General features: G+C 46.4%; 1 protein-coding gene across 2 annotated transcripts; it reads right to left on the bottom strand.

The window, feature by feature from the left end:
• Positions 1-26,479, bottom strand: YPEL1 (yippee like 1). 2 transcript variants are annotated; one of them, XM_087705728.1, is made up of 5 exons: positions 26,246-26,479; positions 13,600-13,880; positions 7,180-7,223; positions 5,083-5,191; positions 1-3,117 (listed from the first exon to the last, which is right to left on the bottom strand). In XM_087705728.1, exons 2-5 carry the CDS (start codon positions 13,714-13,716, stop codon positions 3,028-3,030), a joined length of 360 nt encoding a protein of 119 aa, XP_087561854.1. In that variant the 5' UTR covers positions 13,717-13,880; positions 26,246-26,479; the 3' UTR covers positions 1-3,027. The 2 variants fall into 2 exon arrangements, with proteins under 2 accessions (XP_087561854.1, XP_087561855.1); XM_087705729.1 differs by lacking the exon at positions 26,246-26,479 and adding an exon at positions 21,318-21,415.

The raw sequence follows: 26,479 nt of genomic DNA, 5'->3' as shown, positions 1-26,479 counted from the left end.
TCTGCAGAGACTCAAAAGGACCACCGGACTACACGTTACACGCCAACAGGTAAGGTGTCCCCGTTTTCGTTGTGACAAAGTATGTAGTAGACAGCTAGTTAGTGTAAAATCCACTTCAAGTGGATTTCTACCACTCCGTGTGTTCAGCTTTATGGGAAAGAAGAGTCACATTTGTGTGTAACATGTAGTCTGGCCCAGGCGTTCTTTGATTAAAATACATTCTTTTGTAAGATTTTCCCCCTCCACCTTTCTTTTTCCTGTCCCACCTTCTCAAATCCCCACAAAAGTGACCTTGCAGACGATTTGAGAAATTCGTCGAGAGCAACCACGTTTGCAAAACAAGCATTCACGGCTGAAGTGGGGGAAAGCAGTGGCCACCACCGTAGGCCAACAATGCTGAAAATCTGGCTGCTGAAAAATGCAGGACTCTCTGTCGGTGGCAATGGACACCGATCTCACAGGGAAGGGATAGTCCAGTTCTCCATCGCTGCCACAAAGCAACGCAGGAGATCCAGACCTTTCTAAAGGATTGGCAGAGAGGCGTACGAGAAGCTAATTTCGTTCGAATAACCACCGGTTCTTTCGTTAAGGCTGCAAGTTCAGGAAACTCGCAGGACTTTTTAGGGACGCTGTCACGGTTCCTATGTTGATGACTCTCGATCCAGTTGCCCTAAATTTGAATTATTACACACACCCCAAGGTACTCCCTAGCCAACACGCACCCTAACAAGCAAGCATCCCTCACAAGCCAGCCTCCCCGAGGGCTGAAACTGCTGCTCTTCTGGATGTGAATCACAAGGAGTGATATCCGTTCCACTGCGGACTGAAGATTCACTGGGTTTCAAAAATCATTCACAACTAAATAAAGCACCAGAATAAAAGGTCATACAAAATCTGAGACTAGCTGTCATGGGGGACAGCTCTTTGGATCCAAATGCCTGAAAGGTAACTATATATATACACACACACAGACGCCCACTTAAATAGATAAGATATATATTCAATATCCTTTTTTTTTTTTTTTACTTTTTTTCTTTTTTGCATCACAGTGTAAAATCGTTCTTCTTCCCAAAGGGTTCTACGGAGGAATGAAATCGGGAGGGAGTCAGGGTACAGAGAGGGGGGGGGGGAAGCATTCGACGTTCAGGCGAAGACAGTTGCTATTTTGATAAGGAAGGATAAAGCTAAAGTGCAATTCGAGAGATCTGAATGTCAGTTAGATGAGCTCATTAGCAGCCATTCGGGGCAGGCAAAAAAGCTGGCGTTGCAATGCAACAGGTAAGTACGTTAGCATTCCCATTGTAAAAGCTTCCTATATTATGGTTATTATTATTAATAGTTATTGTTGCTCATGCTGGCAGCAGTTCGGTATGATTCAGGTAAAATGTTGTCCTATACAGTTCCCCCCACCCGTTTTTTCCTTGGAATTATTTTGGAAGGAGAAAGAAAATTACGCACTTTTACCCACGAATGGTGGCCCTCTCTGACACCCCCCACTGACTACGGAGTGGGGGAGGTGGTTAAAAATTCCCAGATGATGTTTCTTTTTTACATTAACAAGTTTTATTATAAAAATTGTGCTTAGGGACGATTCAGCCAGCAAATCACGCACCCCCTTTTTTTAAAAATCAAAACGAAACAAAACCTCAGGCACTCTTTCTTTCATTTCTTTTTTTTTTTCTTTTTGTAATGCCAAGTTGTCACTTTTTTTTTTCGCTTGCGAAACTTTCTAAGCCAGCGTTTCTCAACCTTAGCAACTTGAAGATGTCTGGACTTCAACTCCCAGAATTCCCCAGCCAGCGAATGCTGGCTGGGGAATTCTGGGAGTTGAAGTCCAGACATCTTCAAGTTGCCAAGGTTGAGAAACACTGTTCTAAGCAACCTACTCCAGAGGGATCAGCGACACCTCTTTGCACACACTCAGGCACACGCTCTCGCACACACAGGCACACGTTGGGTGTGCTTCGGTTACTGCCAAAGCCGGGGACTTTGATGAACGAGCCGCCTCGCATCCAGTGCATTACAATTCGGTAAAACTACATGGAACCAGCCATAAGAATAATCTCCATTACCCCCTTTTTTCCCCATTCCCAAGGTACAGTACCAAAAAACATTTTAAACCGACGTATTAAAAATAAAAGAGCTGGGTATTTTTCCAGCCCTTTGATCTTAAAAGACCCTGCTATACATTCCTTTTTTTTTTTTCCTTTCTTCCTTTTTCTTTTCACAGGCCAAAGCTTTTAAGCTTCTCTTCAGAATGTATCTGATTTGGATCTACAGTTTGAAGTTAGCCTTGTAAATTATTACTCAATCTCTTTTCTGACAGTTTCTCTCTTTAAAATAAAATGAAAAATAAACCACAGATTCAGCCAGGAGGGCTAAACTGAGCCTCTCGCAAACCTAGCCAAAAAGAATATCTTAACGGGCTGCGGTACGCTTTAAAAATAGTAATAATGAGTAGTACAATACTGCAATCTTTCTCACCGCAAAGAGACCACAGAAATGGCTAATTATAAGGGGAGGGGTGGGCATAAAATAAAAGATGTACTTCATCCTATACATTCTCGGGACTGTCCATCGGGGCTGCCTTTAAAACCCTGGAGCAGAGAAAATGCACGTCACAAAGGAGCAACTGAAGGTGTTGGGTCGAAAGAGAGAGAGAGAGAGAGAGAGAGGCTACCTTAGCACAGGTGACTTGGAATGATGGAATTCTTCTTCCTCGAGCGTATAGAAAAAGGTTCGGTCCAAAATAAGGTGTTTTGCACAGGAATAGAGATAGAAAAAGAGGGGATTTACACAGGGAGGAGGGGAGAAGGGGGGGTGGAAGAAACAAAACAGGGGAGAGATGTTCTGGAAAGAAGGGAAGGACCATGGCATCACATCACTGGGCGGTTGAGGTTTTCTCAACCGTCCGTCCACCATTTTTTTCTCTCTCTCTTGTCTTCCCCATGAGTCATTTTTTTAAATATGTAAAATAAAGCCTGCTCCCCAGATGCGTTGTCCAGAAACAAGGAATCGTATCGCAGTTCATTCCCAGCCATTGTCTTTGATCATGTGAGCGAGTTCGATGATGAATTTCCCTTCTTTGTATTTCTGACTGCTCTCAAAGGCGTGTTCCTGGGGGAAGAAAAACACACCACTCAGCTCAGCTCACCCACCCCGGATCGGGGCATTTGATTCACTTGACAGCTAGTCCTCGACTTAAAACGGTTCGCTTAGGGACCGAGGTTGCAAAACGGCACCCAGGAAAGCAACGTACAACCATTTCTCACCCTTCGTGACTCGTTGCAGCGTTGCCGTGGCCGTGGGATCAAAATTCGGATGCTTGGCGACGGGTTCATATTTATGACGGTGGCAGTGTCCCCGGGATCCCCCCTTTTGCAACCTTCTGTCAATTCAGAAGCCAGCTTCACTTAACAACTGTGTCGCTAACTTAACAACGGTGGTACGGAAGGTTCTAACATGGGGCAAAACTCATTGAACAGCTGTCTCGCTTAGCAACAGAAATTCTGGGATCGATTGTGGTCGTAAGTCAAGGGCTCTCTGTATTCTCTGCCCTTCAAAAATTGGAGTTGGCCCCTATAAATTAACCATGTCAACAGCTTACAAAGAAGACTTATACAAAAGGTTTTATAGATGGCACATCTATAAAATTAGCAAAGACGTTTAAAGACAAATCAGCGAAATGTGGGAAATGTCAAGAAACAATTGGTTTCTATTATGGTATGTGGTGGACATGTGCAGGAGCAAGGAAATACTGGACTAAGAATATGGTTAAAGAAAATGTTACAACAAGAAATAGAATTTAGACCAGAGATATTTTTACTAGGTATCATCCCAGAGAAATTCAAGGAAGAGGACACTTGTTTGATTATACATGTTAACTACAGCAGCAAGAATTGTATTTGCCTAAAATTGGAAATTGAATAAGCTACCAACAGACGAAGAGATAATAAAAAAGATATTAGATTGTGCAGTGATGAATAGGTTGATAATGAAAATAAAGGATAAAGAGGAATTGGAGTACTTCAAGACATGGGGAAGATTTTATGATTGGCTAGAGAAAGGAAACTAGAAAAGAAAATAAGGAGAAGGTATAGAACCCAGATGATGCACTGTTAAATGGAAAACAGGGAGGGGGGGGGAGAAGGGAAAAACAGAAAAGAAAATATTAAATATATAAGTATATATCCAAGAGCGAGATATAAAGGGGAGGAATATAGAGGATAGATTAGTGAAGGTAATAAGAAATGATATCAAATTATATTTGGGTTTGCAGAAATACCATCCCAAGGAAACAGAAAATAAGACCTGAAAGAGACACCTACAATAATAGAGACACAGGAGGAGAGAATGAAAGGAGGATGAGGGAAAGAAGAAAGAGGTAAGGAGAGGAGGATGGAAGGGAAAGGAAGAGAAGGGGAGAGGGGTGGAAGAGGAAGGGATGGTAAACAAAGCAACCCAAACTGTATATTAAAAACCTATTAAATGAAATAACAAATGTATAAAAATGATAAATGTAAAGAAGAATAAGAATTATGTGAATGTATACTTAAAATGGTATGTAAGAAAATAAAAAATAAACAAAATTCTGAGGGGGAAAAAACCTGAATAAAGGCCGTATTCCAATATTTGAGGGGTTGCCACAAAGAAGTGGGGGTCAACTTATTTTCCAAGGCACCAGAAGACAAGACGAAACAATGGATAGAAACTAATCAAGGAGAGAAGCCACCTGGAATTAAGGAGAAACTTCCTAACCGTGAGGACAATTAACCAGTGGAACAGCTTGCCACCAGAAGTTGTGGGTGCTCCATCACTGGAGGTTTTTAAACAAGAGACTGGACAGCCACTTGTCTGAAATGGTACAGGGTCCCCTGCTTGATCAGGAGGTTGGACTAGAAGACCTCCAAGGTCCCTTCCAGCTCTATTCTGATTGAAAATCGAAATTAACTAACGCAACCGGTACCAAAATGTGGATTGTGTATGACTGGCTTGTGTCCTTCTCCAACCACCAGGGACGGAGGGCTCCCACTTACACATCAAACCAAGATAACCAAGGCCACGCCCAGCGCGGAGGCTTACGTATTTCCATCCGAGGGTCGTTTTGCAGTTTTCACAATAAATATCTGCTACGGCGTGCAAGCCCGTCAGAAGAACTCGCTCTTCCGCAGGTCCACAGCCCACATTCACCCTGCAAGAGAGGATGGGAGAAACACAGGTGGTCTCATCGGGCGCATGATGCCCATCTACGGGAGAAATAGGACAAAGAACAGGACTGGGGAGAGAAAGGTTTCCTGCGCTTGACGCAGGAGCTGTTTTGAAGACCAAGGCCTGGTTTTCATCCTCCCAATCAATTGATTTGCCGTTTTATTGTCTGAAATGGTACTACAGGGTTTCCTGCTTGAGCAGGGGGTTGAACTAGAAGACCTCCAAGGTCCCTTCGGATTGACATTGAAATAAAATAGGGGAGAGCTCAGGCAACTGCTTCTCGGCATGTGTCCGTCCGTGGCACGACAAAACCGCGCTACGCAAAATAGCGGAGATTAAATCGCGTCGCTAAAGTCGCGATGTCATCACCGCGCGTCATCACCGCGGGGACAACAGCGCGGCGACAGAAGGGCGTTCTTTGCCTCCAAAGGTAGCCCTCCTCCTCCAGCTGACAGCGGCAGCGGGCACAGGGCAAAGCGGGCTGCCCAGCAGCAGCCTGCGGGAAGGGTCCAGCACAGCCACGGGGGGCAGCAGGAAGCCCGTGGGGGGCCCGAGCAGGGCCGCCGACGCTGGCGGCGGCGGAGGACGCAGCAGCGGCGGCGGCTGAGGCTCTCCCAGGGCCGGCGAAGCGGGCTTGCCCGGCAGAGGCAGGCCGCCCTCTTCTTCCTCAACAACATCTCCTTGGATGGGTGGCCGCCACCACCGGGCAAGCCCGCTTCGCCGGCCCCGGGAGAGCCTCAGCTGCCGCCGCCGCCCACCCTGCCTCTTCCTCCGGGGGAGGCGCCGCCGGCGGAGGCCGCCCGTCCAAGGAGATGTTGTTGAGGAAGAAGAGGGCAGCCTGCCTCCGCCGGGCAAGCCCGCTTCGCCGGCCCGGGAGAGCCTCAACCGCCGCCGCTGCTGCGTCCTCCTCTGCTTCCTGCTGCCCCCCGCGGCTGAGCTGGACCCTTCCCGCGGGCTGCTGCTGCTGGGCAGCCCGCTTTGCCCCGTGCCCGCTGCTGCTGTCAGCTGGAGGAGGAGGGCTACCTTTGGAGGCAAAGAACGAAGCATGTAGAACGCCCTTCTGTCACCGCGCTGTTGTCGCGGCGGTAGGGTCGTTTTTTTCTTAGCGCTTCGGACGCCGCGGATTTGCCTCCGCACTTATGTCGGCGCGGATAAGGTCATCGCGGTTTTGTGGTGGAACCGTGTCCGTCGCCTCAATCCAAGGGAACTAGGCAGAATTGTCCAGCTGTACCCGATGCATCTTCTTCCTGGAGGATTTTAACAAGAGACTGGATGGCCACTTGTCCGAAATAGTATATAGGGTCTCCTGCTTGAGCAGGGGGTTGGACTAGAAGACCTCCAAGGTCCTTTCTAGCTCTATTGTGATTGATTGCAATTGAATTCCTAGTGGGGCAGTAAATACACATTGGTGAAGAGTGACAGTAAGGAGAGGGACAGTAGTCTTAAGAGCTTCCCAGAGGCTCAACTAGATGGACCTTAGGAGAGTAGAGTGAAGACCCTCTGACTGGTGGGATGTCCAACAATATCCATCTTCCCCGACATTGCTTAGCATTATCCTAACAGTGTGATTTTGCTGTCTGGAAGTTGTAATTCAACCTTCCTTTCTTTTTCTTTGTTCCTTCCCTTCTTCTTTCCTTTTTCTTTTCAATTTCTTCTTTTTCTTCCTTTGCTTTCTTTTTCTTCCTCCATCTCTCTCTCTCCTCTTCCTTTGTTTCTTCCTTCCTTTTTTCCCTTTTCTCTCCTTTTCTCTCCTTCCCTCCCTTTCTTTCCTTTACTTCTTTCTCTTCCACCCTATCTCCCTCTTTTCTTTCTCTCTCTCTCTTCCTCCCTCCCTCCCTCCCTCCCTCTCTCTTTCCTTTCTTTCTCCCTCCCCCTCTCTCTCCATTCCTCCAGCCCACCCCACAAACAAGCTAGCAATACCAAAACATTTCTCAGTGCCACACAGAAAAACAGAACATGAATGGTACTTACACAGAGTTAAAGAGGTAGGCTCGTCCCTGGCTTCCCTGAAAAGACTGAGAAAGAGAGAAGGGAAATGAATCTTACATTTAAAAACAACAACAACAACTTGTGAGATCATGTCACAGCATTCCTTCAATGAAGATTTGCCAGCTTGAGGGGTAACTTTGAAGGGCATTGCCTAGAACACACAGTAACTGATAGGCTGCATCATCTAAAAGACATGGATATGAAGATCAGTGGCAGAAATGTTGCTAGAAATATCTTCTAGGCACATGGAAAGAGAATAAATTAAGGTAAAGGTTCCCCTCGTACATGTGTGCCAATTGTTCCCAACTCTAGGGGGCGGTGCTTGTCTCCGTTTCAAAGCCGAAGAGCCAGCACTCTCCGAAGACGTCTCCGTGGTCATGTGGCCAGCATGACTCAATGCCAAAGGTGCACGGAACGCTGTTACTTTCCCACCAAAGGTGGTTCCTATTTTTCTACTTGCATTTTTTACATACTTTCAAACTGCTAAGTTGGCAGAAGCTGGGACAAGTAACAGGAGCTCACTCCGTTACGCAGCATTAGGGATTCGAACTGCCAAACCGCCAGCCTTTCTGATTGACAAGCTCAGCATCTTAGCCACTGAGCCACCACGTCCCTATAGAATTATAGAGGAGCAAAAAAATAAAAATAAAAAGTAGCGGAAGAGAAGGGTAACTAACATTCCTGTATTTGTTACTGTATCCACTTCAAAAACACAAAGTGGCTAAAAGATAATACAATAATACAATAGCAGAGTTGGAAGGGACCTTGGAGGTCTTCTAGTCCAACCCCCTGCCTAGGCAGGAAACCCCACACCCTTTCAGACAAATGGCTGTCCAACATCATCTTAAAGACCTCCAGTGTTTAAGAAGATACAGGTGCCTTCCTGATATTTTCACCCAAGGGTTTAAAAATCCTTCCTTGAGCTCAGCTACTTGGAAATGAATGGCACAGAATCAGATTTCTGCACCAGTTATCAATTCTATTTGAGAAATTTGAGATAATGCATTAATCTACCAGGCATTCTTATCAAGGCACATTTCTAGAGTCTCTGAAAATATATTACTGGCAGTCTTCAATTTCCAACAGTTTATTTAGTGACTGAAGTTAGAAGGGGACTGAAAAAAGGACCTGTTTTCACACTTAATGACCGTTGGGGCTTCCCTATGGTCACGAGATCAAAATTCAGATGCTTGGCAACTGGTTCACACTTATGAGAGTTTCCAGGGGCCACACAGTCTCCTTTTGACAAATCCAGATTCACTTAATAACCGTGTCACTAACTTAACAACAGTCGTGATTCCCTTAAAACAGTGGTGGCAAGGTCGGTCGTAAAATGGGACAAAACTCACTTAACAAATGTCTTGCTTAGCGGGGTACATTTTGGGGCTCAATTGTGGTCGTAAGTCAAGGACTGCCTGAACTTTGATCCCTTTGAGCTCTTTGCTGTGGTGAGTAAACAGACTAAAGGGAAAACAGACCTCAAACGCGTGTGTGTGAGTGTGTGTGTGTGTCTACACAAACACACTCATGCACAGACAGACCAGCAGATTTCAAGAGTTTATGTCGATTTTATTCTCATCCTATCAGGGGGCCTCCGGAAAGCAGATTACAATACATTATGTGTAGCTTAGAAACGGTTTTAAAATGTCCAGAACGTTGCTAGTTGCCTACACTGGCTAAAATAAATGGGATTTTAGGCACAACCAGGATTAGGTTTATATCAAGCAGTATCTACTAATGTTATTATGTGGGGTAGGAGGAAGGTGATCGGAGTAGTGAGGCAAAGATAAAACGTGCAACAAGGGTTATTACCCCCCCCCCCCCCCAGAAATGGTAGATGATGTCTAGACGTCTGTAGAGAAGATACACAATTTGGGATGGACATTCTTTGAATGGGGTGGGAATAAGGAATGGATTTCCAGAGGGAAAAATTGCAGACTACAGGAACCATTTGCACCACTCAGGTAACTTTGAGGACACAGATAAGCCTCCAAGTGGCCTCAATGACCCTCTCAAAGGATGCAAATGACCAGCTGCCTGCAAGGAATATAAATCCTCCCATTCCCCACCATCCAGTCAGAGCTGAAGAAGCTTCTTAGATGAGAAGGGAAACGACTTCAAAAGAAAAACCAGAAAGTCCAGTTGCCTCCTGAAAAAGCCCGTTTGGGACATGATGTCTAGAAGTTTCAGGGTTAGATGCTAAGTTGTAACATTGGCCTTTCAGAGCATTTCACGATTTCTTTTCTGCAGAGATAGTAATATTTTATGCATTTTCATGAGAAAAGTTTTATTATTGTTATTATTTTTAAATAGCATCAGTTTATGTAGCAGTTCTGTCTGAGGTCTTATTTTTACTCAGAAACTATCAAAGTAGTAAAGAGTTTTTAATGGTGCTAAGAGAAAAAAAAATAGAGAAGCTTCAACTTACGACCACAAAAGTTCTCATTTTTAGGTTCCCAAAATGAGCTTAAACTTTCTGCTGCTAAGCAAGGCAGTTAAGTGACTTTTGCCCCATTTTACCATCTTTCTTGCCATGTGACCATTGCTCAGTTACAAACTTTGTAGCTTCCCCCATGGTCGCATAATCAAAATTCAGACGGCTTCTCAACTGACTCATATTTATGACGGTTGCGGTGTCCTGGGGGTCACGTGATCCCCTTTTTCGATCTCAAGACGCTGCGATGCCACCTCCCGTGGGGTGAGTGGTGTTCTGACAAAGGCTTCCCAAGAGCATGAAACAAACTCCTGGTCCTGACCAAAACCTCTTTTATTAATTTGCTGTGAATTCTGCTCCTTCACATCCAGCAAAGTCTTTCAAGGGAGAATTTACGGTCCCAGACCTTATCTGGCTTGGAGACTCCACTCCCCTTTCACTCCTCTTTTATTTCCTCTGGGAGGGGCCATTCACAGTCCACCTGTGGCCTTACTCCCAAGTCGACCCCTGTTCTTTAGTTGTTCCCTTCGTCTGGCAACTCTGTGCATGCACACACTGGAACAGGCTCCAGCTGTTCTTCTGCCTCACTGATGTCTGACTCCGAAGACAGCTGATAATTGGCATATGGCTCTGGCCCCCTCTCTGCCTATGATACAGAGCCCTCATCAGAGCCTTCCCAGACTCCAGGACTGGCCCATGTTCCCCAACCTCCTCACTGCCTCCTCTGCCAGCTCTGCTGGTCACTGGTGGACCACAATACTGTGTTGCTAAGCTAGCAACTGCAGGGATTCCTTTAACAACTGGGGCAAGAAATGTCGTAAAATGGGGCACAGCTCTCTCAACAAATGTCTCGCTTAGCCACAGAAATCGGGAGCTGCCTTGTGGTCGTATGTTGAGGACTACCTGAAATGCACACCAGATCAGCTGTAATACAGTAAACATGTAAGTGTTCCAATAATGTAGATGATAAAACAAACGACGAGATGGGAAAATATTCTGTAGGTTTGGTAAAGTGTTTACTTTAAAGCTGAAACATTTTCTACTCTGACAACAGCTTCAATGCCCAGGAGACACAGTCTTTGAGGACAGGATACCAATCACTTTATGGAAAGTGCTGGGGTCTGCTTTTTTGCATGGAAACGGAAAAATAATAAAAAACCAATCAGTGGAAAACCAATTAGTTGTCAATTTGGTATGATGAGCTTAACCTTCATAGATAAAGGTAAAAGTTCCCCTTACACATGTGCTAGTCATTCCCGACTCTAGGGGGCGGTGCTCATCTCCGTTTCAAAGCTGAAGAGCCAGCGCTGTCCATGTGTCTCTGTGGTCATGTGGCCGTCATGACTCAACACCGAAGGCGCACGGAATGCTGTTCCCTTCCCACCAAAGGTGGTTCCTATTTTTCTACTTGCATTTTTTACGTGCTTTCAAACTGCTAGGTTGGCAGAAGCTGGGACAAATAACGGGGGTTCAGTCCATTATGCGGCACTAGGGATTCGAACCGCCGAACTGCCATCCTTTCTGATCAACAAGCTCAGCGTCTTCGCCACTGAGCCCTTCTAACCTCCATAGTGTGAACTATCAAAAAACACAAGGTTGTTCTCCACTTACAACCAAAATTTCTGTTGCTAAGCGAGGCAGTGGCTAAGTGACTTTTGCCCCATTTTTACAGTCTTTCTGGCCATGATTGGGAAGTGAATCCCTGCCGTCGTTCAGTCAGTGACACGGTTGTTAAGTGAATCTGCCTTCCTCACTGACTTCTGCTTGTCCGAAGGTTGCCAAAGAAGCCCACATGATCTCGAGACACTGCAACAGTCGTAAGTACATGCCAGTTGCCCAGAGTCTGAATTTTGATCATGTGACCATGGAGATAAGTGTGAGTCGTTAAGTCACTTATTTTTCCAACCCATTGTAACTTTGAATGCTTTACTAAAGGAATATTTGCAAGTCGAGGGCTACTTGTCCAGAATGTGCGTTCTTTCATGGACCTCAATGGTAGCTACTGTATTTTTTGGACTCTAAGACGCACCGGAGGATAAGACACACCAAGATTTTGAAGAGGTACATTAAAAAAAAAGTTTTCGCACTATGCAGGCCTCCTAAACTCTCTGCATGCCTCATTTTTTGTGAAAAACGGGGCATACAGAGAGTTTGAGAGGCCTGAAAAGTGCTCCTCGGAGCTGGGAGGAGGGCACAAAAATGAGCAAAACACAGGCCATTTTTTGCAAAAAGGGCCCGGTTTTTGCAAAAAACAAAACAAAACAGGGCATGCATATGCTTTGGGAGGCTTGTAGAGTGCTCCTAAGGGCTGGGGAGAGGCAAAAAACAGCCCATTTTCCACTCATTTTTGCCCTCCCCAGCCCCCAGGAGCATTTGGCAAGCCTCCCAAACCCTCTGCACGTTCATTTTTGCAAAGGGAGCGGGGTTTTGGGAGGTCAAAAATGCTGTATTCAGTGTATAAGACGCACCCAGATTTTCACCCTCTTTTGGGGGGACGGGGGAGGGAAGGTGTTTTATAATCCGAAACATATGATATGTCAATGGTAAGGAGGAAAATCTGGGCCTTACAAGGTGACTCCTCATCTTACCATCCAACATTTCTCTCCAATAAATGCAGCAGGAAGAGGTTCCAAATACACCAAAGAGAAAGAAATACACTGGGAGGTTTTGGGGGGGGGGAGAGGAATAAGCTCAAGAAGGCAAAGGATTATATAAAATTTTGGAGACGGGCTGCTAAGAATCTGTTCACAATACAGATTTCTCCAGGGGTTTCAGTTTTAAGTCTTTTCAAGTAGGGATTAGGGGGAAAAGAATCAGGAGGACTTTTTTTTTAAATGTTATTCAGAGTTTGTGGCTTCTGATATGTTTTCACTAAGCAACTTAAGAGAAAAAAAAACAAAAAGCCCAGCTGCCTCTTGAAAAAGCACCTTTGGGACAACCATGACCTGGATGATTGAGAGTCTCTACAGACGTTTAGGGGGCAAAAAAAGTCCTAGTAGTAGAATGGATAGAGGTTACTCCTTGGCTACATTTTATGTAAAGGATTTATATTTCTAAGCAGTGGGGAAAAAAACCCAAACTAAACCATCCACCTTTAAACACTGTTTTTTAAGGCATAATCTTCTTGGATGAAACTAATACAACACGCACACAGCTGATTATACTAGTGTTTTTCAAAGTTGGCAACTTTAAGATGTGTGGACTTCACATTGTAAAATTCCCCAGCCAGCATGCTTTAAGTGGATTTCAACTCCCAGAATACTTTACCCAGCATTCTTTCAGATGAGTGGACTTCAGCTCCCAGAATTCCCCAGCCAGGATGCTTTAAGATGTGTGGACTTCAGATCCCACAATTCTTAGCCATCTGCTTTAACACATGTGGACTTCAGCTCCCAGAATTCCCCAGCCAGCATGCTTTAAGATGAGTGGACCAACTCTCAGAATTCCCTAGCCAGGCTGTTTAAGAGTGAACTTCAATTCCCAGAATCCCCCAGCCAGCACGCTTTAAGGTGTGTGACCTCCAACTCCCAGAATGCTGGCTGAGGAATTCTGGGAATTCTCCAGCCAGGATACTTTAAGATGTGTGGACTTCAGCTCCCAGAATTCCTAAGGCAGCTGCTTTAACACATGTGGACTTCAGCTCCCAGAATTCCCCAGCCAGCATGCTTTAAAGTATGTGGACTCCCAGAATTCTCTATCCAGGATGCTTTAAGATGTGCAGACTCCAACTCTCAGAAGGCCAGCTGAGGAATTCTAGGAACTGAAGTCTTAAAAGTTGCTTTAACACCTTTAAAGTTTGCAAAACACCGCCCCATGCCTATTCGCGTTACGCCTTTTTAATTCGCCGAATTTCTCAGCAGAGGATTCCAAAATGTAAACGCCGGTCTTAACTTCCTCTCTGGGCTTTTAAGGCCCTTCGAACGGTAAGGGCGTCCCAAACTGCAAATGCCTGAGGTCTAGCGACTTGCCTTGGAAATGAGCTCGTCGTGATTGGCCAGGTGGGCTCTGCAGTGGATGCAACTGTAGGTGCGGTGACAATTTGGCAGGTAGGCCTGGAACGTTTTGGATTTTGTCATTTTGACCATTTCCGTCGCTGGCTCCTCGGTCTGATCACGGCTGGCACCGGAGAAACAATTTTGCTGAACTTGCTGACAAAAGAAACACTGGAAAAGGCAGGCAAAAGCCGTCGTTGTTGTGGAGGTTGTGTGGCCTTTTCCCACACGGACGCTACCGAAGAATCTGTTAACACCTGCGAGGGGAGGAAAAGGGGGGTCAGACAGTCAGACTCTCACCATCCCCCTAGCCACTCCTCGCTTAATAACGGGAGGGGCTCTCGCCTGCGTATTTCATGCAGTCACCAGATCTTACCCCAAAAGGATCTAAACCAGGGATGCCAAAATGTTTCAGCACCGAGTGCCCAAACAAACTGGAACACACATGCATGCGCCGGAAACCCGAAGGCCAGCTGCCGGTGTGCACATGCCTATTTTTATGGCCATTTTTCAGACTGTTTGGCCATTTTTGGGCCTGAAAAATAGCCCCCAAACAGCCCGGAAAACGGACTGTTTTGGGGGTGTTTTTCAGGCCGTTTCCAAGTGGTTTTTTGGTGCCCGCAAAGACCAGCATTGGAAACCAGAAGAGCAGCTGTTGGCGGCACATGTGCCCACAGAGAGGGCGGTGCATGCCACGCGTGCCATGGGGTCGCTATCACGGATCTAAACAGATCTCTGCCCACCTTCCTTCAGGCCCTCAGGAACCCAATGCAGTAAAAGGCAGGGCGCAAAGACACCAAAAGTTATGAAACTGGGGAGGAGGGCCATGAATGAGCAGGGTAGAATGCTATTAAAACTCCCTTACGCCTGGCCTGGGCGTGCATGTTTGTGTGTGTGTGTGTCGAACCTCGGCAACTTTCAGACCTGTGGACTTCAACTCCCAGAATTCCCCAGCTAGCCCTGGGGAGTTTCTGGGAATCGATTTCCAAAGATCTTAAAAGTTGGGACACTCCTGGGCCTGCCCATATGTTGCAACAGCCAAACAGAATAATCAGGAAACTCTCCTGCTCGCTGCAAAAAATGTACTCATCCCCCCCCCCATTCAAGTATCCTATTTTTTTTGCTTTTTGATTGACACGGTTTTTGACAGAGGCGGCCTAGGGGAGACCGGAAGACCTGTTGGAGATCAAAGGGTGGAGGGGAATTTTGAGACTATGATATCCAACTTATGACCATTTTTAAAAAATATTCACGACCCAATTGATGGTCATAGCTCATCACTTTGGACGGTCATTTTTTTTCACGACGATGCAAAGGGATCCAAAAAGCTACCAATGCTCCTCACACTTACAACTGCAGTCACGTGATCAAAATTTGGGCAACCGGCAGGGATTTACAAAAGTTGCAGCATCCCCCATTAATCACACGGATTTATAATAAAGATAATGTGTATGTAATCATTCATGTGTTAACTGCAGCTAGAATTGTATTTGCACAACATTGGGAAAGTGTAGAGATTCCTGTTGATGAGAAAGGTGATAAGGAAAATATTAGAATGTGCAGAAAGGAACAGATTAACATTAGCAATTAAGGAGAAAGAGCAAACTGAATATTATATGATTTGGGAAGTATTTTACCAATGGTTGGAAAGGAAAAAAAAATGAGTTTTGGAAATGAAGAAAGCAAAAAAAGGGTATATAATACACTTGGATAGAGATATAAATAAGATGAAAACTGTTAGCATGTGTATGATGAGCATAATGATGTTTAATGTTGATATATTATTACTAGAAGGTATTAAGAAGAAAAATGGAGAGTTCCATAACATTTAAATGCTCAATATATTATGATACTAAACTTAGGGGAATATTGTGAATATGAATGTGAAAGTTGTGGCAAAAGAGGAACAATGTTGCACAGAGATGTTTATACCCAGATGATACACTGCATAAGGAAAGATGCAATGTTTATTTTTGTAACTAAAAAATAACAAAACTCTTAATGTGATCGCCGTCTGCCACCTTCCTGGCTTCCGTCAAGCAAAATTAACAGGGGAAGTTAGATTCGTTTAATGACTAAGAGGTGAAATCAGGGGTGAGTCGCTTAACGACTGCTTTGCTCAGTGACAGGAGTTCTGCTCCCCAAATGTGGTTGCAAGTTGAGGACTCTGATGTGAGGTCCTTGGTGGCCTCTTAGCTTGGGGGGGGGGGTTATGCACATATTTCATTACCAAATGATGTAATAGAACAGAATAATTGAGTTGGAGGGGACCTTGGGAGGTCTTGTAGTCCAACCCTCTGCTCAAGCAAAAGATCTTGGACTATGTCAGACAATCCCTTCTTAAAGACTGCCAGTGTTGGAGCACCCACAACCTCTGGAAGCCTTCCACTGATTAATTGCTTTTACTATTAGGAAATTTCTCCTTAGTTCTAGGTTGCTCCACTCCTTGATTAGTTTCTATCCATTGTTTCTTGTCCTGCCCTCAGGTGCTTTGCAAAATAGGTGATTTTCTGCAAGAAAACAACCAAGCTCAGAGAGTAGCAAGAACCCCACAGTCTTCCACCTCCTCCTCCTCCTCAAACCCCACTCCCTTCCAGCACTGATGATATTAGTTAGCTGGGCCATGAAATGCCTGCAAGAAAACAACCAAGCTCAGAGAGAACCAAGGACCTCATAGTCCTCCTCCTCCTCCTCAAACCCCACTCCCTTCTAACACTGATGATGTTACTTAGCTGGGTCATGAAACGTATGTAAGAACACAGCTTAGAGAGCATCAAAGACCCCACAGTCCCCCATCTCCTCCTCAAACCCCACTCCCTTCCAGCACTGATGATGTTAGTTAGCTAGGTCATGAAACGCCTGCAAGTTAACAACCAAGCTCAGAGAGAACCAAGGACCCCATAGTTCTCATCCTCCTCAAACCCCACTCCCTTCTAACACTGATGATGTTACTTAGCTGGGTCATGAGACGTCTGCAAGGACACAGCTTAGAGAGCATCAAAGACCCCACAGTCCTCCATCTCCTCCTCAAACTCCACTCCCTTCCAGCACTGATGATGTTAGCTAGCTGGGTCACGAAAACAATCAAGCTCAGAGAGAACCAAGGACCCCTCAGTTCAATCCTGAGCTACCAATATTCCCTTCTATCATATCTGATTTGGGCTCTGTTGAAAGAGCAGGCGCTCATGCAGATCCACTTTTGACATCACAAAGTTTCTCCAAGTTCTGGTCTTCGTAACCAACCTCCCTCTGTACGCTTCTTCGCCTTTCATGTCTAGATTTGACGCTACCGGTGACACGATGGGGTGGGAGGGAGAGCAAGAGGCAGCTGGTGCTTTGTTGTGATGCATTCAGTTGGGGGTAGGTGGTGGGTGGAAGGGGAGGCCCCAGCTGATAAAATGGAAGCAATAATGAGAAATAGGTGGAATAATTGAATAATGATCGATTTTAGCCTAATATAGAGGTGTATTGTGATCGGAATTTCATGTTGATTGAATGTAATGATGATTCTCAATTGGATTCGTTTTGTTTGTGTTGGAATGAATGGCGCCCAGATGCCACACTGTTCACGCATTGATTTTTTGATATTTTTATAAATAAAAAAAATAAAAAACTAAAAAAGAAAGAAAGTATTGGATTAAAATTTACATACAACAAATTACAGAGGAACAAATAGAATATAAACCACAACTTTCCCTGCTGGGAATAACCACGGAGAAATATAGAAAGAAAATTAGATATAGGACCCGGATTGTTGTTGGGGGCAATATGCTGACTCTGTAAACCGCTTAGAGAGGGCTGAAAGCCCTATGAAGCGGTATATAAGTCTAACTGCTATTGCTATTGCTATATATGAATACACTCATTGACTTCAGCTAGAATAACATTTGCCCAATGTTGGAAACAGAGCAATATTCCCCCAGATGAATTGGTGATTCAGAAAATTCTAGATTGCGCAGAAATGGATGAATTAACATTAAGATTAAAGGACAAAGAAGAATCTGAATACTATGAAATTTGGAATAATTGGAAAAAAATGGCTGTATAACAGAAATAAAGTTAATCTAGCCCAAAGCAATAGAGAAATGTATAAAACTGTAAATGAATGTATATAAATATAGAAGCGATATAAAATTGATATACATAGGTACGATGACACCACAATGTAAATGTGATGATCGAAAATGGTTACAGATGGGGAAAAACAATAAAATCTATGAAAAGAAAAAAGAAAGAAAGGGTGATGGGCTTTGGCCGTGTCTTTAGCTCCCCGGCCCAATTTACCAGGAGGATTCCCAGAGAAAGAATTATCAAGATCCCTGACACTTCCCCATCCATTCTGGAAACACATCTGAGAAACCCATCTGCCACCAAAACACAAAAATTAAACCGGCAGGAAAATGGCAGCACAACAGCAATGATGGAGTGACAAGAGATTAAAGCCCATCTGTTCTATCTCGTTTCAGAAGACGACAAAAATCCAAAGCCACGCGGGGCTCCTTCGGCCCTCCCTGCCCCAAATTGTCTCGGGTGACCGAAAAAGGCCTTAATAATGGGAATTTTGGAAGGGTCTTCTAGCCAAGACCAGGGTGGAAAGGCCACAAGAAAGAGTTGTGACTCAGACAAGCTTTGAAGTTGTGGTACGGTGCGTTGATTGACAAGTCCCCACTGGGTGTCAGGCCTGGAAGCCATATTTTACAGTGGGCCTTGAGGCCTGCCACATTTTCTGCTGTGGGAAATTGAGAATGGGGGGGGGGATCATATAGAGTGTGATAGATATAGTCAAAATAACATTCCTTTCTCAGAGAGTCAAGGACACCTCTCCAGTTGGGACGGTGCCTAATTGGGCCATGGGATGGACATGTGGGTGCTGGGCAGGGACTTGATCTTTCTTTTGGGTGGGGAAAACCTGGAAACTTTCAGATTCAGGTTTTCCCAGATGTGCCAATAGGACATCTCTAATAAAATGGATCTTTAAAGAAACTTAAGCCTCGGTGTCTTCATGTCATAGTGGCAGAATTGAAGGATGGTGAACAACTCCGTGCTGTAAAGGGGAAAAAAAGGGGGTGTCATAATTTAGGAGGGACAGCTTGATTCTGCCACGTCCAGAAATAAATGAGAGAATATTGGCAGCTAAGATTTGAACTGTGGGGTCTTTGGTGCTCTCTCAGCTTGTTTTCTTCTGCTAGCACTGATGATGTTACCCAGTCGGGTCATAAAATGTCAGCAAGAAGACAACCAAGTTCAAGGGACAGGAAGGACTCCATGCTCAGAAATCCTGCTGGAATGAATCAAGTCTATTAAATGTAATATAAGAATTAAGTGGACAGATTTTATTTTCCTGGCCTCCAAAATCACCGCAGATGGGAACCGCAGCCAAGTAAGTAAAAGAGGCTTGCTCCTGGGGAGGAAAGCGATGGCAAATCTAGTCAGCATACGAAAAAGCAGAGACCTCTCACCCTGCCAACAAAAGTGTGTCTAGTCAAGGCTGTGGTTTTCCCAGTTGCAATGGATGGCTGTGAAGGTTGGACCGTAAGGAAGGCGGAGCGCCAAATAATGGAGGTCTTTGAACTCTGGTGCTGGAGAAGACACCTGAGAGTCCCTTGGACTGCAAGGCGATCCAACCGGTCAGTCCTGAAGGAGATCAACCCTGACTGCTCTTTGGAAGGCCAGATCCTGAAGAGGAAACTCAAAGACTTTGGCCACCTAATGAGAAGGAAGGACTCACTGGAGAAGAGCCTCATGCTGGGAACGATTGAGGGCAAAAGAGGAATGGGACGGCAGAGAAGGTGGCGGCTGGATGGAGTCACTGAAGCAGCCGGTGTGAGCTTCAATGGACTCCAGAGGATGGTAGAGGATGGGAAGTCCTGGAGGGACGTTGTCCATTGAGTCGCGATGGGCCGGACACAACTTTCCAACCACCAACAACAAAAAATATAGAAAAAAGAAAGCAACATGCCCTTGTGCTTGTGATAAAGACTTTCAAGACTGGATTATGGCATCCAGCAAGGCTGAGTGTTGCTCAACCAAGAACATCTTTTAAGATGTTGAGCCCTGGGAAGATTTGCAAAGCAGGCACAGCATCTGCATGTACCTGCAATTCCTACGTCTCCCATGCCACAATTTCACAATTTGTTTAATTCAGATACAGCCCATGGCCAACGAACGCAGTTCCAGTAAAACCAGGTCAGCTAGGCACGCTCCTATCAATGGCGGGTTGCCTGCAACTGCCTGACCAATGCAAATTTTCTTGAACAAAACTGCCATCCAACAAAAGCACAAGTGAGACCACAAAGCAAAGAATGATCTAAACATTTGCAAAAAGAAAAAAAGGGGGGGAGGGAGCCATCGCAGCAAGCACTGCTTCGAAAGCAAGAGAACATTCAAGTGACTGGCTTGGCTTTCTAGAAAACCTATTTTAAGCCACGCCAAAGTCAATTCAGAGTCAGTTCAGAGCTCAAAAGCTATTTAAAAAATAATAATTCTTGGGAGTTGTAGCATGGATTTAATTGACATCGGGCTAATCGCTTGCTGATCGTTGTCTCTTTCCAGGAGCAATGTGCCCACAATATTTAGAATAGAATAGAATAGTTGGAAGGGACCTTGGAGGTCTTCTAGTCCAACCCCCTGCCTAGACAGGAAACCTGTACCATTTCAGACAAATGGTTATCCAACATCTTAAAGACTTCCAGTGTTGGAGCATTCACAACGTCTGGTGGCAAGTTGTTCCACTGATTAATTGTTCTCACTGTCAGGAAATTTCTCCTTAGTTCTAAGTTGCTTCTCTCCTTGATTAGTTTCCACCCATTGCTTCTTGTCCTGCCCTTGGGTGCTTTGGAGAATAGCTTGACTCTCTCTTATTTGGGACAGCCCCTGAGATATTTGAAGACTGCTATTTTGAAGTGCCTGTTTCCAGTTCTCCAAATAGCTCACCATTCGGGCACCCTTGTGCAATTTCTGCCTGCTGGCATGACATCATTTAAAGAAAATAAGAGCCGCCGGTAGCCAAGCAGCAGCCAATCTTCAAAGGCAAAGGGCTGTCTTTCTTCTGCACCCGGATGTGTAAACAAATATTTAAGCACGTTACCTGCCACAGAAAAAAACAAGACTGCAAAAAATAAATGAATCCAGCCACTCCATCCCAGCCAAGGATTGGACAATCCCGCCGGCAACAGGTCAACTCGAATTGGCCTCCCCGCACACGTACCACTCCGTCATAAATATGCATTTCACAACCGTTCGTATTAAAGCCCTTTCTTTCATTGATAAAATATGCTAAGCGCCACTGGTAAGCTACCCACGGCTACTCCAGGTAAAAAAAAAAAAAGAGCTATTACAATCAGGTCGGTGATCCCTTGTATGTTTAGGATTAATCAGCGGGAACTTAATATTTCGTCTTTGTTCAATGTTAAAAGGTGCCCCGCGTTATTAAATCAGACGCATAAAGGGTCATTCATTGGGAGCCAAGTCATTTCCTCCTTTTTATTCCTCGCGAGGAAGTGGCCTCTGAGCCTCCAAACTGAACCGAAGCGAGCACCCAGGGTACACACCGCCAATGACCACAGTCATTTCAGAGCCTGTCAAAAAGGCAGAGAGAGAAAAAAGGGCACTTCGTTCGAAACAAGCCCGAGCATTTTTTCCGCGCAAAACCTCTCCCCGTGCCCCCAGGAGAAGAAGCGAACAATGGATCTCACCCGGGCTGCAACCGAGATCCGGGAACCCGGAACGTCAGGAGTTTCTTAAGCAATCCGGCATCGCCAAGAACTCCCAAGCGAAAAGTCAGCTTGCCCCCTTTGGATTTTTTTATTTTTTTTAATCACCCGAGCATCTCCTCCTTCTTCCTGATCTTTGGTGGGCAGCGGGAAATCGGGAGCTTGCAGGAGATTCTGACTTAATTTTTTTTCCCCCTCCTCCCGTAGCTGCCGCCGTTTGCAAGAGGCAGCTGGCTAAAAATAGGCACGACACCTCCAGCCTGCTTTAGACAACACAGCACCTGGCGAACAGAGGAGGCGAACGTGTGGCAACTGAGTCCCAGACAGTGTTCAGACCTTCCTGCAGCCAGCCAGCACCTGCTGGATCCAAGCGAAGAAAAAAGAAATGCAATCATCATCATAACAACCGAAGCCACCGAGATGCTGTTCTTTCTAGAGTGTTGACAAACAGCTACAGCAGGGCTGATCTCACTGGCAGGAAGCCGCTTGCCACAGCTTTGCCACTGGCAGGGGAGGGGGTTTAGTGGTCTGATATAAAGTGAAGACACAGAGCTGGGGGGCTTGGGCTGGGGTAAATGAAGAGGCTGTTTTTGCAACCGTATTATGTAAAGCGTGCCCCTCGGTTAGATCCCAAGCGGCGTGCACAACGGCACGGAGCAAAAACAAAGGAAAAACAACAAAGGCTTCCCGTTGCCAAAAAGCTTGCAAGCCATCCAAAGAAAACCCAAATCCGACCTCAAATGAAAAAAAGCAGGCAAAGTGGCAAGGAGTCAAAAAACCCCAGCGACGCAAAAAAACGCAGACGGGAGCTCGGTTGCTCCAGAGTGACAGTTCCCCCCCACCCTTTACCTCTGAGGCTTCCTTGTTTTGATTCCTTGTTTTGACTCGGGGCACAACCGGCGGTCTAAGAGCCTTCGACCCGATTAGCAAGTGGACAAGCGACGGCACGTAGAAAGAGTCCCCCCCACCCCACCCCCCCAGTCCGTCCGTGCCTTACCGTGATCGTCATAGGAACATGCACGGATCGGAGTAGTAGACCAACATCACCGCTCAGACTGCCCCCAAACTGCAAACTCAGAAAGGCAGGAGCAGATCAAAAGGGACCAAGGGAGGTTTATGACTCTACCGCTCCAGGCCACATGCTCAAAGAAACCACCTGTACCTCCTAGGAAAGCAGCTGCAATCCCCTTTACTGCAAGGGTACAGAGTTCAAAGCCTCATCTGAGAAGCTGGAAAGGAGACCAGGTGGAGAGATGCAGCTTTCATCTGCATCCGAAAAACCCAGGACCGAGTTTAAACATTGGCAACTCCGCTTGTTTTCAAAACAGGACTGGGTTTAAAAACAAAAAAATCCTGCAACTCCATTGATTTGAATCTTTTTTCTTCCCAATAAACCCATTCAGGGAATGGTGTGGCAGGAAAAAAAAAACAGAAAAAAGAGGAACACATCCTGACCAATAAAATTAACATTTAGAGGTGAATAAGACCTTGCAAAAGTTGCTTCTGGGGAGAAAAGCGATGGTAAATCTAGACAGCAGACTAAAAAGCAGAGACCTCTCACCCTGCCAACAAAAGTGTGTCTAGTCAAGGCTGTGGTTTCCCCAGTTGCAATGGATGGCTGTGAAGGTTGGACTGTAAGGAAGGCCGAGCGCCAAAGAATGGAGGCCTTTGAACTCTGGTGCTGGAGAAGACTCCCGCGAGTCCCTTGGACTTCAAGGCGATCCAACCGGTCAGTTCTAGAGGAGATCAACCCTGACTGCTCTTTAGAAGGCCAGATCCTGAAGAGGAAACTCAAAGACTTTGGCCACCTACTGAGAAGGAAGGGCTCACTGGAGAAGAGCCTCATGCTGGGAATGATGGAGGGCAAAAGAAGAAGGGGACGATAAGAGAATGAGGTGGCTGGAGGGAGTCACTGAAGCAGTAGGCATGAGCTTCAATGGACTTCAGAGGATGGTAGAGGGCAGGAAGGCCTGGAGGAACGTTGTCCAGGGGGTTGCGATGGGTCGGACACGACTTTGCAACTAACAACAGCAAAGGCCTTGCAAACCAGAATGCACCACAGTATGATATCCTGGCTTCAAGAAAAGCCCCATCCTCAATTCCTGTCCATCCCAACTCAAACCATGCGTAAATCAAAGTCCTGGGGACCCAAGGCAAGTCCCTCGCCTCCTCTTCATTTCAACCAACGCCTCTTTTCTTTCACACCCCGGATGTTTTTCCTAGTCTGCACCAGTTTTCCAAAAGGGGAACCACGTTTTGCCTTCCGCAAGCAGGACCCGCTCTCTTCGGAGGGCCTTTACAGCTCTTTCGTTTGCAATTGTACATCGCCTGTTGTGTTGCCTTTCTAAGCCATAGTTATCACAGCTCTGCCGGCTGCAATTCCTCTCTGTGGCCTCAGAAGGCAAGATGAGGCCTCCATAAAGCCACACCAGGAATTTTGCAAGCCTTTCGTGAATTTGGAGGGTCACTCTTAATTGAAAACTTGGGTTTCATTCTTAAGACAGCCGGTTCTTCCTTCCTTCTCCATGGAGCGAGACTCGGATCGTGAATTGCATCATTGGAGATAAGTGTGGGATCGCTCACACACCTGAGCCTCCGAAAGGAGGAGTCAGGTGTGTGTGTGTTGTGTGTCAATATTTTTTTTTAAAGCATTATGAAATCATTGATTATCGGCAAGGATGACTGTCAGAAAAAGACAGGCTGATGAAGCTTTGTGGGTGCATGTGAAATTTACAAGAGGTTAAAGATTTTATATTTTTATAATACAGGGCTGTATTTATAATACAGTTCATTTTAGATCCACTGCCTTCTCTTTCCAGATTATGCTTCCTTTGGGAGTGGAAATCTCTGCATGTGCAAGGGGGGGAGGCATGTTTCAGGCGCACTCGCATGAGGAAGAGGGCCATTACTGTCTTCACAGGTTATATTCGGGCTGGGTGCGATGGGATTTATAGCACAACCCACCCAAACACAGAATGAACTGCACCACAAAAATATCTGTATTTTTGTGGTGCAGTTCATTCCGCTTTCAGTTGGGTTGCGCTGTAAATCCCATTGCACCTAACCCAGTAGGTGCAATGGGATTTATAGCGCAACCCACCTGAATGTGGAATGAATTGCACCACAAAAATATCTGTATTTTTGTGGTGCAGTTCATTCCGCGTTCAGGTGGGTTGCACTATAAATCCCACTGCACCCAGCGCGAATATAACCCAGTGGGTGCAGTGGGATTTATAGTGCAATCCACCTGAATGCAGAATGAAATGTACCACAAAAATATCTGTATTTTCCGCGTTCAGGTGGGTTGCACTGTAAATCCCATCGCACCCAGCCCAAATATAACCCAGTAGGTGCAATGGGATTTATAGCCCAACCCACCCGAATGCGGAATGTATTGCACCACAAAAATATCTGTATTTTTGTGGTGCAGTTCATTCCGCGTTCAGGTGGGTTGTGCTATAAATCCCACTGCACCCAGCCCAAATATAACCCAGTGGGTGCGGTGGGATTTATAGTGCAATCCACCTGAATGCAGAATGAATTGCACCACAAAAATATCTGTATTTTTGTGGTGCAGTTCATTCCGCGTTCAGGTGGGTTGTGCTATAAATCCCACCACACCCAGCCCGAATATAACACAATGGGTGCGGTGGGATTTATAGCGCAACCCAACTGAACGCAGCTCTAAGTGGGTTGGCGAGCCTGGATGAAGCAGGAGAGGATTCCAGGGTGACCATTCCTCATCCTGGAGCTTTCCAGTCACATTGGGGTGCCAGCCCCCCAGGTGATTGGAAGCAGATGGGAGTTGTAGTCCAATCACATCTAGCCATTCCTTATCATTGCATTTGGTTTCCTCAATGATACATTGGCAACTAGGTCTTTGTTGGTGGGGGACAGCCCGAAGATGTTAGAGAATGGGATTTGTAGTCCATCTAAAACATACACACATATGCACACACACAAAACGGGAAAAATGGCCTCCCCAGCCATCACGGTAACTGGTTCCCCAATCTCCGGCAAATGGAAGGAAACCTGGGTGGCTGCGCAGACAGGCCAAAAAAGAGAGAATGGGATTTGTAGTCCAGGCCTTTTAGAACACCCAGCAGTAAGAGAGTGAAACCCCATCTTCCCCAGCCCTCCCAGCACCAGGTTCCCCAATCCTTAGGGAGGCATTTGCTGGGGAGAATGGATTTTGTTGGGGAGCAGGCAAAGAGGCTGGAGGATGGGATTTGGAGTCCAAACCATAGAACATTCAGCGGCAGGGAAATGAAACTCCAACCTCCCCAATCCTCCGTCGGGCAAGATGGACTCTTTAGTCCAATCCATCTATGAACCAACAATGACAAGGGAACAGAGTCCCATCTTCCTCGTCCTTTCCGGGTCTGCAGGCAGACTGGGGATCATGGGCCTCCTAGCGGGGATCCAGCCAAGAGATCAAAGAATGGGATGTGTAGTCCAATCCACCCAGAACCCACAACGGCAGAGGAACCCAGTCCCATCTTCCCCATCCCTCCTAGCTCCCCAATCCCCAGAGAGGCAGGCTGGGGATCATGGGCCTCTTAGCAGGGACCCACCCAAGGAGAGAAGGATGGGATTTGTAGCCCAATCCCCTCCGGAACCAGGAACCTAATCCCATCTTCCCCATCCCTCCTAGCTCCCCAATCCCCAGGGAGACAGGCTGGGTATCATGGGACTCTTAATGGGGACCCATCCGAGGTGAGGATGGGATGTGTAGTCCCACCCACCTAGGCACACCCCCAAGGGGCAGGGGAAGAAAGCCCCTCCTCCCCTCCCAAGGAGGATGGGCTTGGTAGTCCAGCCCCAACACGTCCTCCCCCTCACCCCTCACCCCCGACAGGGGATGATGGGCCCGTCCACCCACTGACCCACCTGGGCCGGGGGAGCCGTACCTGTGGGGGCGGGCCGGGGGGCGGGGCTTCCCTCACGCCCCCAACGGCCGGCGGGCGAAGCTGGGCGGGGGACGCGGCGGGAGGGGGGGCATAGAGAGCGCCGCGCGCCTCTCAGGTCGCCGACGACGTCACCGCTGCGCGCTTTCTCCTCAGCCCGGGCAGCCGGCGACTCATCCCGCCGCAGCCGCCGCCGCCGCGACCGCCCGGCTGGCCTCGGGCTTTGTTTTGCTTGGG

The sequence above is a fragment of the Thamnophis sirtalis genome, unplaced genomic scaffold, assembly GCF_051295495.1.
Source record: "Thamnophis sirtalis isolate CommonGarterSnake01/CBP01778 unplaced genomic scaffold, rThaSir2_p1.2 scaffold_2, whole genome shotgun sequence".
NCBI lineage: Eukaryota > Metazoa > Chordata > Lepidosauria > Squamata > Natricidae > Thamnophis > Thamnophis sirtalis.
Note: the sequence above shows the minus strand (reverse complement) of the source record. Positions and strands in the feature narration are given on the sequence as shown.

Coding starts and splice junctions, on each gene's coding strand:
- YPEL1 (XM_087705728.1), bottom strand. CDS start 13,716: ATGGTCAAAATGACAAAATCCAAAACGTTCCAGGCCTACCTGCCAAAT. Junction 5,192..7,179: donor GCCTACCTCTTTAACTCTGT/GTAAGTACCATT, acceptor CCTCTCTTGCAG/GGTGAATGTGGGCTGTGGAC. Junction 3,118..5,082: donor CGACCCTCGGATGGAAATAC/GTAAGCCTCCGC, acceptor TTCTTCCCCCAG/GAACACGCCTTTGAGAGCAG.